This window comes from Penaeus chinensis, chromosome 20, assembly GCF_019202785.1.
Source record: "Penaeus chinensis breed Huanghai No. 1 chromosome 20, ASM1920278v2, whole genome shotgun sequence".
NCBI classification, from domain to species: domain Eukaryota; kingdom Metazoa; phylum Arthropoda; class Malacostraca; order Decapoda; family Penaeidae; genus Penaeus; species Penaeus chinensis.
In genome coordinates, this window is record NC_061838.1 from 8,515,491 (window position 1) to 8,527,990 (window position 12,500).

Consider the following 12,500-nt stretch of genomic DNA (forward strand, 5'->3'; position numbering starts at 1 on the left):
TCTTAAGACGCGGAGGCCCAACGGAAGGTGATGCTGACACCCCTCTTCTTTTCCCCTTCTCTGTTCCCTTATTTTTTAATCCCTTCGCTCTTCTTCTTTTCATTTTTTCCCCCTTTCTTTTGCCTTCTTCATTGCCCATTTTCTGTTCCCGTTTTTATTTTTCCCTTCTCTTACTCTTTCGTCTTTTCCCCTTCTCTGATCCCCTCTGATTTTCCATTTTTTCTTATCCCCTTCTCTCTCCCCCTCTCCCATCTCCCTTCTCTGTTCTCCTATTTTCCTCTCCTCTTTCCCCCTCTTCTTTTCCCCTTTTCTCTCCCCTTCTCCTACCCCCCCTCTTTCTCTCTCCCTCTCCTTTTGGCCGGATTATTGATTTACATTAGATTTGTTTACGTAGCTTTACCGTCGTTTCCGCTCGCCGTGGAAATTTGGTACTTCACAGTGATTATTAACGACGGAGATTTGCTTACAATTACATGACAGTTACATGATTAGCGGCTCCTGATTATCAGTTGCGATTGGGGAAGTAGGAGGCTACATTAGCTGATTGAATAATAATTTTATGTTTGGAGGTTGTAAACATAGTGTATACGTATGTTCAGGTCTCTCTCTCGCTTTTCTCTCTCTCTTTTCTCTCTTCTCTATCTGTCTCTGTCTTTATCTCTCTCTCTCTCTCTCTCTCTCTCTCTATCTCTCTCTCTCTCTCTCTCTCTCTCTCTCTCTCTCTCTCTCTCTCTCTCTCTCTCTCTCTCTCTCTCTCTCTCTCTCTCTCTCTCTCTCTTTCTGACTTTGTCATTCTTTCTCTCTACCTCTTTTCCTACATCATCTTATATATATATAGAAAAGTGTAAAGGTGAGAGAGGAAAGGCGGATATAAAGAAAGAGAGGGAGTGAGGGAGAGAGAGAGAGCAAGCGAGAGAGAGAGAGAAGGATGGATAAAGAGGTAGACAGAGAGAGAGAGATATAAGGAACACCGGCGCCAGTCGACCGTGGCCTCAGATGTACAGGTGCTACCTGGGGGGTCAGTGTAAGGCAGGTGTTTATACAGCTGTGTAAGCAGACATACGCGAACACTTGTATCTCCTTTGTTGAAAAAAGAGCAACGCTGAAACACAATCCGGTTGCGTTTCTCATTTATTGCTATAAATAGGTCGTGGTTGACGCATACCATATCGGTTGACATCTTGTACACATCACGTCACCATCCTTTTGATGTCTGATGATTGCTGTCGCTATTTCATTGCCGCCACGGCGAAGAGGAAATAACAGTCGGATGCGACACGCTAATTGTACCCCCTTTTTACACCAGTTAGACACTTTTTGACAATATCCTCGCTCGGTACCTGTGTTCACGTTTAATTAATTCATCAAGCAATTAAATCAAACTAGCCATGGGTTTATGTGACAGAGGGTTAAGGAGGGAGGGAGAGAGAGAGAGAGAAGAATAGAGGGAGGAGGGGAAGTGTATAGGGGAGAGATTATGTATGGATGGAAAAGAAGTGGAGGGAGGAGGAATGGAAGGAGGGTGTGGAGGGATAAGGAGTGGAGGGAAAGGGGAATGAAACGAGGGAAAGGGAGAGAAAAAGAGAGGGAGGAGGAGGAGGAGGAGCAGTAGCAGGAGGAGCAGTAGCAGGAGGAGGAGGAGGAGGAGGAGGAGGAGGAGGAGGAGGAGGAGGAGGAGGAGGAGGAGGAGGAGGAGGAGGAGGAGGAGGAGGAGGAGAAGGAGGAGGAGGAGGAGGAGGAGGAGGAGGAGGTCGACTTATTGCCCGGTATTATCACGAGTGTACGCTGTTATGTCATCACGATAGACGCCGTTGGTGAGTGGAGGACGGGCTAAAAATACCCCTTGACGTAGCGGAGGATTCGTGGCGTTGTGTTGTTTCCAGGGCCGCGGGGTGGGCGGGTGGGCGGGTGGGTGCGGGAAGGGGTGAAAGTGTGTGTAAGATTAAGATGGAAGTTAGGGAGGTAGGGATAGGACCAAGAGGATAGAGAAAAGGTTTAGAGAAGGGATTTCCAAGGACCCGGATGGAAGGGAGTGAGAGGAAGGAGGGAGAGAAGACAGAGTGAGGGCGGAGATAAGGGGATTAGGGCGAGAAGATAAGGGAAGGGGTAAGGGTGGGTATAGTGGGGTAGAAGCGTGGGTTGATAGTGCCCGCTGATGCTGCAGGTGCTGTTTTTACTGCTGGTGTCATCTTGTGTTGTCATGACGTTGCGGATGATGGTTTTCTTCCTTGATTTATTTATTGAACTATCTATTTATCCATCCATCTATCCATCTATCTCTCTATCTACCTACATATCTATCTATCTATCTGCCTATGTATTTAGTTATTCATGACTAACTTGACGTTTTTTATATATTCATTATTTGTTTGTGCAATATTATCATGATTGCCATGGATGCTTTCATGGAAATACGATATTAATAGTAGTGCCACGTATTTCTATTGTAATACAGATGCTATCGGGAGGATGTTGATACAGATCAGTGGATATTGTGGCGGTGCAAAGGATGGAGGATGGTGCAGTTGGGGTTGATGGAGAGTGTACCATTGGTGTTGACGAGGGCGGGGTATTTAGGGTGATGGTGGCGAATGTGGCGTATAACGGGTGGTGTTAGCGAGGGTGGTGTATCGTGGTTGTTGGTAAGTTTAGTGTATCTTGGCTGGTGTTGCCGAGGGCGGTGCACCATTGGTGTTGGCCAGAGTGGTGTATCATGGATGGTGTTGGCGAAGGTGGTGTATAATGGGTGTTGTCAAGGTTGGTGTCTTAGTCGGTGTTGGCGAGGATGGTGTATATACTAGGTGGTGTTGGCGAGGACGATGTATCATTGGTGTTAGCAATAGTAGTGTATTACGGATGGTATTGGCGAGGCTGGTATATCTCGGATGGTGTTAGCGAGAGTGGGGTGTCATGGGTGTTGCAGGCGAGTGCGTGCAAGGGTGAAGGGTGAAGGGTGAAGGTAGGGAGAGGATGCAAGGCTACCTCAGCGTGACCGGCAGACACGCTCAGCTTACATTAACACAGCAATTGGGAATTTCATTTTAATAGGATTCGTGTGGATAAAGTAAACATTCTTATATGCAGATTTGGAAATAGTGCTATATGAATACCTTACGTTTGATTGTACACGTTAAATAGATTTTGTGAATCATACTCTAACCTGAAATTAATGACTGCATTTAGAATCACGATGTAGGAAGGGTAGGAATATTCTTATTAATTGCCTTTATTAACGTCATGGTAGTGGCTTGCCAGATGTACGATATAGATATTCAATAGATGCAATTTTAACAGGTACTTATTGTTGAGGAAAACAGGTATTGGAGAAAATGTTTTCGTAAGCGCAGTTCTGATCACGTTCTCAAATAATTATGTATTCATTTTAAAGCAAGGCTTATTTTGGCGAGCAACCTTTTGTGGATATTGCTTGCTTTGGGTTAATGGGGAAATATTCTGTTGAATTGCCTCTGATTTGAGATTTTGTTAATCGTGAAAGAAAGAACGCTTATGAGTTTGATGATCTCTTTATGCAGATATTACGATAGAGGGGTTTTACGTAGGATAAAGCAAGAATTCTTGGTAGAAGTTGATCGCCAAAATGCGTTTCTGGTGGTCGCATGCTCAGCAGACCTTGTTCGTATGCACGGGCAAATTTTATGCTCACGTGCAGATTCGAATGGATGCTTATCTTTTGTGCTTTTTCGATTTTGCATTTTTTAAAAACTTCTCGTTGTTTTTTTTTTTCTTCTCGTCTGTACGGTATTTCCGAGTAAAAAAAAAAAAAGGCCGATGGTAAAGAAACTAGACACTCAATTGTTTTGTGGAAATAAACGGAAATTGAAACACTATTCGGATATTTCCTCTCAAGATATACTCGAGAAAGCTGTCTAGTCGTTAAAAATGCTAATGGCATGAATTTCGGCGTGGTGGCGTTATAATTAAAGATAGATTGGGTTAATGAGGTTGACTCACAGTCCCTCCTTCCCACCGCCCTCCAGCCTTTTGCGCCCCCTCCCCCCACCTCCCTCCAACACGTGGGTGAATGACTGTCTTGACAGGGCCCTCTGTTGGCGACATTCTTCTGTGGCTGTGGCTCTCTTTGCTGTGGTTGGTGCGAGGGCATCCTTTGACTCTCACGGTTTCTGTGGCGAGGCTGCGTCTGTGACAGATGTTTTGGGGAGCTGTGGGGGGGGGGGGGGGTAGGGGATGGGGAGGGGGGGGGGGAGCGAGCGTCCCTTCGTCAGACAGGAAGGCTTTTGTCTGTGACAGGTGTATTTGCTTGTGCGGCAGGTGATTGTCTGTGAAGGGTTGTTGCCATGGTGGGTGGGCGTGAGTTTAACAGCGGTCCATTTAACTCATTTGTGTTTTATTCATTGTGACTTCGTTCTCACGATTCTTGATATGGTGATAGCGTGTGATGAAGTAGAGTCTGGATTTTTTTCTAATGGTTGTTCAAAGGCTGGAACTTTTTCTTAAGGTTATTAATCGTCTATCTAGGCATGATTCTTTTCTGCTTAACCAGTGTTTTTATATTTATCAATATGAGCTGCGTTATCATTCTCGATTATGCTTCAGTGATGAGTATTGAACCGGAGGCAAGGATGGCAATGGCCGTTAAAGACACAGTAATGCATAGAGAAAGAAGAAAAGCGAATGGGTAAAAGGGACAAAGAGAGACAATAGGGAAGGAAGACCAGTATCGAAAGCTAGGCTGACCGTCCAGGGTGAGAGTGAAGGCTGAGGGTGTAGCGGTAACAGGAAGGACAAAGCGGGACCGGACACGAGGGACAACTCCACCCTCACCTGCATGACCGCGGACCACGTCACTTCCACTCTCAGGATCCACCTAGCTCCACCCCCCCTCCCCAGCTGATCCCGCCTGATCCACTTCATTTCGTTTTCTATTTTCTTCTCCTTTCCATCCATGTCTGTCTTTTCTTCCGCCGCGATCAACCCTAAACGAGGGGGAAATATTCTCGTCATGACAATACCCAACGGACTAACTTTATCGATGTTCTCGCCACCTCCCCGCTCTCACCTCCCAGGCATCGTCACTATGGCGGTGATCTCATCAACACCAGTGTTACCAGAACGAACTTTCTAACACGGCAGCGAGCCCCAATCACTTTCACAGCGTTACCAGACTGGAAAAATTCCATGCACGCAGCGACTCCCGGAGCCCCATGCTTGGGAGTCCTAGTTTGACCAATAAAAAGCTTTATGGCAACTTAGACAGAGTTACCAGGTGATGAATTACCGTATACTAAGAGAAGGTTGTGGGCAACGGAAGTAACGGGAGTAACTTTTTATCGACGAAGAATAAAAGTTCGAGAAAAGAGATTGCGGCCAGGAGTGGCTCACTTGATTGTGAGCGATGTTTACAGATGGAGTTGGAGACATTGCTTGAGTGGAGAGACCTTAAGAATATGAGGCTCAATTACGGCCTGATTCTCTTGCAAATAGGCGTGTTGATGGAAAAGGCGAGGCATAGGATGGACTGCTTTATACGTTTTTGCTTATTGAGTTTGAACGATTGTTTCTCTTCCAAAGTCTCTCTCTCTCTCTCTCTCTCTCTCTCTCTCTCTCTCTCTCTCTCTCTCTCTCTCTCTCTCTCTCTCTCTCTCTCTCTCTCTCTCTCCCTCTGTCTCTTCCTCCCCCATGCCTCCTTCCCTCCCTTCCTTCCTTCCTTCCTTCCTTCCTTCCTTCCTTCCTTCCTTTGTTCCGTCCTTACTTGCTCCCTCCCTGAAAAAGAAAAAAAATCCAGCGAGGAGAAACTTAGTAGCATGGCACTACTCCGGAGATGCCAGATGACGATGCTGCTGTGCTGTTATGGCTACTGGAGTGATCAGAGCGGGGGGGGGGGGGGGGGTAGGACAAAGAGAGAGGAGGGAGGGAAGATGGGGAATTAATTAAGAAGAAAGAGGGGGGAGGAGGAGGAGGAGTAGGAAGAAGAAGAAGATGATGAAGAAGAAGAAGAAGAAGAAGAAGAAGAAGAAGAAGAAGAAGAAGAAGAAGAAGAAGAAGAAGAAGAAGAAGAAGAAGAAGAAGAAGAAGAAGAGGAGGTGGAGGAGAACGATGACGACAACGACGAGGGACTGAAGAAGAGGATAGATGTGGAGGAGGAGGATCTGAAGAAGAAGAAAAGGAGAAGAGAAGGGATGATACAATGAAGGGTTTGCGAAGAGGAAGGGGAAAAGAGAGAGGAAAGTGAAAAATGGGATGGAGGAAGAAGGGAATGAAATATGCTTAAAAGAAAGAGAGGATAAGGAGGGAAAAAAGAAAGGCGGAGAATCAGAAAAAAAAAGGATGCGAAGGGGAGGAGGAAGGAAATAAAGAGAAAAAGAGAAAGGGGATAAGGTATTGTTGAACAAGGCATTGCTGTTGTCTTTTATGAGTCTTTTTGATAGAAAAAGAGAAACATGTCGGTTCTGAAGTTTATTTATAATTACGATGGTTATGCCCTGAACCAGTTTGTTATACATAGCGCTAACGATGCAGTTTTATATTTATATCATATATCTCTAGCTATATCACCCTCACCGTCAACACTTTGTGTCACTTGGCTCAAATAAACCTACTATTCTTTTATTGATCTTGTTATTGTTGTTTTCTTTATCATTATTGTTATTGCTTTTGATACTACCGTTGTTGCTATAGTTTCTGTTAATAGTATATGTATTAGTTGATGTTGTTGCTCTTATTCATGTTATTATTATTATTATTTTTTTATTAGGGATATTGTTATTATTATTATTATTATTATTATTATTATCATTATTATTATTATTATTATTATTATTATTATTATTATTATTATTATTATTATTATTATTATTATAGATATTGCTATTATTATCCTCATTAATATTATAATCAACACGTGTTCTCAAATATATGCAGAATATGATTTATAGCCTTACTAAAATTAATCTTGTCTTTGCAGTGCCTGAAAGTGTAAAAATGTAAATTAGAAATTCGGATTATCTCATTCGAAACCGTTTGTCAAAAAAAAAGTGCAAAAGTCTTGACAATTTTTCGCCGAACATATTTTCAGACATTGAAAATTGAGCATAAATTGTTTAAAAAGTGAAATACACCAATATCTCAGTGTAAACAGTATAAATAGGTAAATAAAAGAAATTATTCTGTAACAAAAAACAAAAACAAAAACAAAAAAAGATGAAAGTCGACGGTCTACCCGACAGTGTTTCTGTGTAACGATAATTTCGATGGCCATTCACCTCTCGCATATTAAGTTAATGAGAGTACATTGATACCAAGTGTGGGTGTATTAAGGAGTTACCATACTACCCTCGATCTTCACCTGCCCCTCATATTGATACCCTGGAAGTGTTAACGTGTGAATACGCCCGCTCCAAATGTTACTTCTAGCCTATGTACACTCCGTTCTGCTTCGCTAGCTGCATGGAGGTAAGTAGGCCTCTCTTGGAGATTGGCTTGAGGAGTTGTCAAACGGTGTGTGGAGGTAGTATATTGTGTAACAATTTATATATATATATATATATATATAAATAAATAAATATATATATATATATTTATATATGCATATATATTTATATATGCATATATATTTACATATATATATATTTATAATATATATACACATATATGTATATATATTTATATGTGTAATATATATATATATATATGTATATATATATTTATATATATATTTATATATATAATATAGGTTAATATACATACACATATAAATATATTTATGTGTACATATCGACTGGTCAAAAACTCTTGTAAAAGAGTAGGTTGGTATTTCCAGTATGAATTTCCTATCCTGTACCGGGTGTACCCCATTCCCCATGCAAAACCCGTCACTTTGTTGGCTGTTGTTTTCACGTTAACGCAAAATAACAGAGTCCAGCAAAGTTCCTCGTGTTTTTTATTCATGAAGCGTGAACATGTCGGCTAACTTTGTATAATAAAATGAAGCAAGTTTACAGAAATCTCGCGGCGCAGTTGACGACCAAACAGGAGGGCGTGTTGATGCTACGAGACACGAAGCCTCGGGCGAAGCGTGTCGGGTCTCGCGGTTCACTTCGGTTTGTTTGCGAATGTTGCATATGTTGCAGAGGTTGGTTGGGACTGATCTTGATCTTCGGGATTTCGCAGGGAGGAGAGGAAGTGAAAGCAAACAATGAGTGAATGATGAGTAAGCGATGCAGTAATGACAGTGAGTCAGGGGGTGAGACAGCATAGTGCGAGAGAGAGAGAGAGAGAGAGAGAGAGAGAGAGAGAGAGAGAGAGAGAGAGAGAGAGAGAGAGAGAGAGAGAGAGAGAGAGAGAGAGAGAGAGAAGAGAGAGAATGTGAAAGTGAGTTGCTATAATGTATTTGAATGTCTGGAACTTTTTCCGGCGTCCTCGTGAGTAGAAGCAAGGTTAACCAGAACGTTCATGTATGTAGATCATTCGCTGGTGAACGATCGACGGTGATTGCCGGAATGAGGGGGAATATCAAAACATCATTAGAAGTGTTTGTATTACATTCACGCACGCACAACCACCCGAATTCTGAAACATCACATTCACCCACACACCCAACCACACGTGAACACGCGCACACAGACACGCACACATGCGCGCACGCATACATACACACAGTTACACACACATTTACACACACACACACACACACACACAGTTACACACACACATTTACACACACACACTTACACACACACTCTTACACACACATTTACACACACACACACACACACACACAGTTACACACACACAATTACACACACACACTTACACACACACTCTTACACACACACTCTTACACATACACACACACTTACACACACACACTCACACACACACACACACACACACACACACACACACACACACATTTATACATGACGCATACATACATGCATGAATTTAGGAAATATTGGATTAATCTCTCTTTGTAATGTTTTCGATGCATCTTAGAACCAATATTTTAATTACGAATGTTAAACCTAGATAATCAGTGACATCGGGAATATCAGAATGTATAACTCTAGCATAATAACGCAAAGTCAAGAGAACATTATACACCATAATCTCCAACCATGGAATATTATTTCTAAAACCGTCAAAGAGTATAACGAATTATCATTTATATTCGTTTTACATGTAATGCATCAATAGCCGGATTTTGTGAACATTGATAGATTCATATATCATTTGCTAACTAGATGATTATGTAGGCACCCGCATGACATCCTTTTGCATGACTGACCTGTCCATATTCTGCGCCCCTCCCCCTCCCCCCTCCCCCATCCCGTTTCCGCTGGACATAGTCACGTGATCCGGCACACGACTGATGAAATAACGTAATTGAATTAATTTTCGATATTGTGGCGCGAAACATTTAGGGGAAAGTTGTCATAATGCGGTGTTTATTTTGCTTGATTTCCCGTATAATACTGTGCAATTATTTGAGTGAAATTTTGTTCTTAGGTACGCCAAGACTGGTATATGCATATTTCTTCGATGTTTCTTTCTTTCTTTCTTATTTTTGAGTATATGATTTGGTTCTCCATGTAGAAGGAAATCCCATGCCATTTTTCTTCCTTTATTTCAATATATCTGAAAGTCGAGCGCGTACGGCAATTTGGCAGAAGTTCACCTCCCTTGTGTAAACGGACGCCCAGCATCTGCCTTCCCTCGCTCGCCCCCGAAGCGTCTGTTTGGCAAGCGTGACACTCTCTGGCCATCGTGGCATCGCCCCTGCAACATCCGCGCGCTCACATTGATCCCAACGACGAAGTATTTTCGCTTCATTACCCGAACTTATAAGTGATTTTTTTTACAGTCAGTGATTTGCGGGTGATTATCTCAATCCTGAGGTCGTAATTAGCGAGCCTCTTGGGGCGTCGTTGCCTCCTGCGAACAATGGACGGAACTTCTCCTTCGTCCCCAAGGAGCACTTAAGAGGATAAGACGCGTCTTGAGGGAGCGAAAGAGGGGGGGAGGGGGGGGGAGGGGGAGGGGGAGGCAATGAGGAAAAGGGATAGGAAGAGGAAGAGGGAGAGGGAGACGGGAAGGGAGAAAGAGGGAGAGGAAGAAGAAAGAGAATATGATGAAGAAGAGGACGAAAGAAAGACGAACAGAAATAGAAACAGACAGCCCAAGAATGAAAGAAAGGCACAGAGAGAGAGGAGGGGGGATAATACAGGAAGGAATATGAAGAAGGCTGCTCTGTGTGTCCCCCAGAGAGCTGTTGTGCGCGGGTATCCGTGTGGTCAGGTGGCTGCGGGTCGTGAGAGGCCGAGAACCGCGTGTGCCGTAAGGGCGTTTGCCTCTCTTGTTTAGCATATTGATTTAGGTTGCAGCCGGTGACCGTGTTGCAATATTAACCTTTTCGCAACTTAAACGATTGCAGGGCGTCGAGGTTCCGGTGCAGGAGGTGAGCGGGGACGTTTAGCTCGATATTGGTTTTGGATAATTAAAATATTGTGTCTTAGGATCGCGATATTTTTTTATTTGGTTTTGGATCTATGGTATATTTGTAACCCTTTCGATTATTTTGTTGTTGTTTGTAAAATACACATTGGGGAATCGTTTGCAGAGAGCATCATTGAGGAACAAGTAATTCAAATTAATATTGAAATAATCGTATCTTGTAGTCGGTAGAAAGGTATTTAAGGAAGAAAAAATCACAAAAATTGTTCAGAGTTTGTACATACCTTTGTGGTATAGAAACATCCCGTTGGATAGCGCACGCGGGTTGTAGGAAACACAGTTTTGATTTTCCATTTTTTTTTGTACGTCATATGGTCAGGATATGGATGAGGCGATGATGTATATGGTGTGAGGCTAAATTGAGGAAATGTCATGGATGTCCATTCGTGTAATGTCATTTTCATCTGTTTTTGTACATTGCAATAGCTATTGTGTGGAATTGAATTGAGCAGTGAGGAAATCGTTGATGGACATTGAAGTAATAGATGTTTATTTTTTGTTTTTATTTATATATGTTATATATTTTACATCGTGTGACAAGGAGAAGGACTAAGCGACTGTGTCTGCAAAGCGGAGTTGAGTTTGAAGAAGAAATCGGACAGTCTGTGAGATCTGATTTTTTTAGTGATTAAGTAATATTATACACAATTTATGAATTAGATTAAGTCGTGAAGAAAGCTTTGACATATGTCGTAGGCGATCGCTGGGCGGAGGCGTTGTGACGGACTCGTGACATTCCCTAGTATTGGGCCTGCTGGATGAGATCCGTCTATGAAATCGATCGCTTCTTTATATAGTAACATGTCCTTGGCCCTTCTCTCGATGCTTTGAAATATTGCTTTTGCTTAGAGATTATCAGGACTCAGCGCAGAATACCGGCTAGCTTGGTGTTCTTATTATATTACGGGCCTCAGTTGGGTCAGATTCTAACACTGGATCATTTCCTTCCCACAGCTGTACCGCGGACTTTTATTTTATAGGTGTATGTCCACTAACGATTTGCCTATTTGATATCCAATTGTGTTATGTTTTAGCGTTGGGAATATGTTAGCTGTTGTCGTGGAACTGAGCGTTGTCCTTGCCTCTTTACTTTGCGGTTGAATGCTCGGATATCAGGCTAAGATTACACGCCTTGGACGACGCTGTAAACTCCCAACAACTAGTACATGAACTGCGGACTCTGTCACTGCTTGATTTTTCCCCTTCGCCCTGTCTCGCTCTTCTCCCTCCTCCCTCTCTTTTTTCTTCCTTTCTTTCTTTCTTTCCTTTTTCGTTCGTTCGTTCGTTCGTTCCTTGCCTCCCTCCCTCCCTCTCTTCTTGGTAAAGTAATGGCAAGGAAGAGGGAGGGCAAAGGGAACAGGGAGAAAGAGAAGACGGGAACAGATTGGGGGAGAGGGAGGAGAGGGGAAGGGAACAGATAGAGGGAGAGAAAGGAGTTGGGTATAGATAAGGTGAGAGAGAATGTGTTGGAAGGAGAGAAGAGATAGATTATGTGCAGGAAGGAAGGATGAGGGAAGAGAAAGGAGAGTAAAAGGGATGAGGGAGGGAGATGGGAATTAGAGAGTAAAGTAGCGAGACGGGAGCAGATAAAAGAATTAAGGGAGGAGGTTAGATGGAAAGGAAAAGAAGGAGTAGGAGAGGATAAGGGAAAAAGAAAGGGAAAGTCCTGACGGGAACTATTGGTTTCCACTCCCGATTAACTTCACTCACTCTGTCTCTTACTCACCGACTCATGAGGTTACCTTCTCCCTTCCTTCCTCTATCTACTTTGGTCTTCATCCCTTCTACTCTATTTTCTCATCACCCTTCTCTAAAGATCCCCTCCCCTCACCCCCTCCCCCTCCCCTTCCCCCTAAAAAGTGCTTTTAGACGCAGCACTTTTTACCTACATTTTTTTTCTACAGCAGTCCGATCACCAATAACATAATACAATGAGTGATGCAGCCAATGTTTATTCACACGACCCATGAGTCACACGAGTATCACGTTCCTTCACACTGCTCCTGGGA

The 12,500-nt window shown here is 43.0% G+C and overlaps 1 protein-coding gene across 4 annotated transcripts in view; it reads left to right on the plus strand.

Moving 5' to 3' along the window:
- The window catches only part of LOC125036000 (CAP-Gly domain-containing linker protein 1-like), a 236,866-nt gene that overhangs the window by 54,160 nt on the left and 170,206 nt on the right, over positions 1–12,500 (plus strand). For 3 of the 4 annotated variants that reach the window (XM_047628340.1, XM_047628343.1, XM_047628341.1), the window contains exon 2: positions 6,944–7,431. The exons of the other annotated variant lie outside the window; for it this stretch is intronic. In XM_047628340.1, coding sequence (XP_047484296.1) covers positions 7,396–7,431 — 36 coding nt within the window. In that variant the 5' untranslated portion in view covers positions 6,944–7,395. The remainder of the gene's footprint in view (positions 1–6,943; positions 7,432–12,500) is intronic. 4 annotated transcript variants of the gene reach the window in all.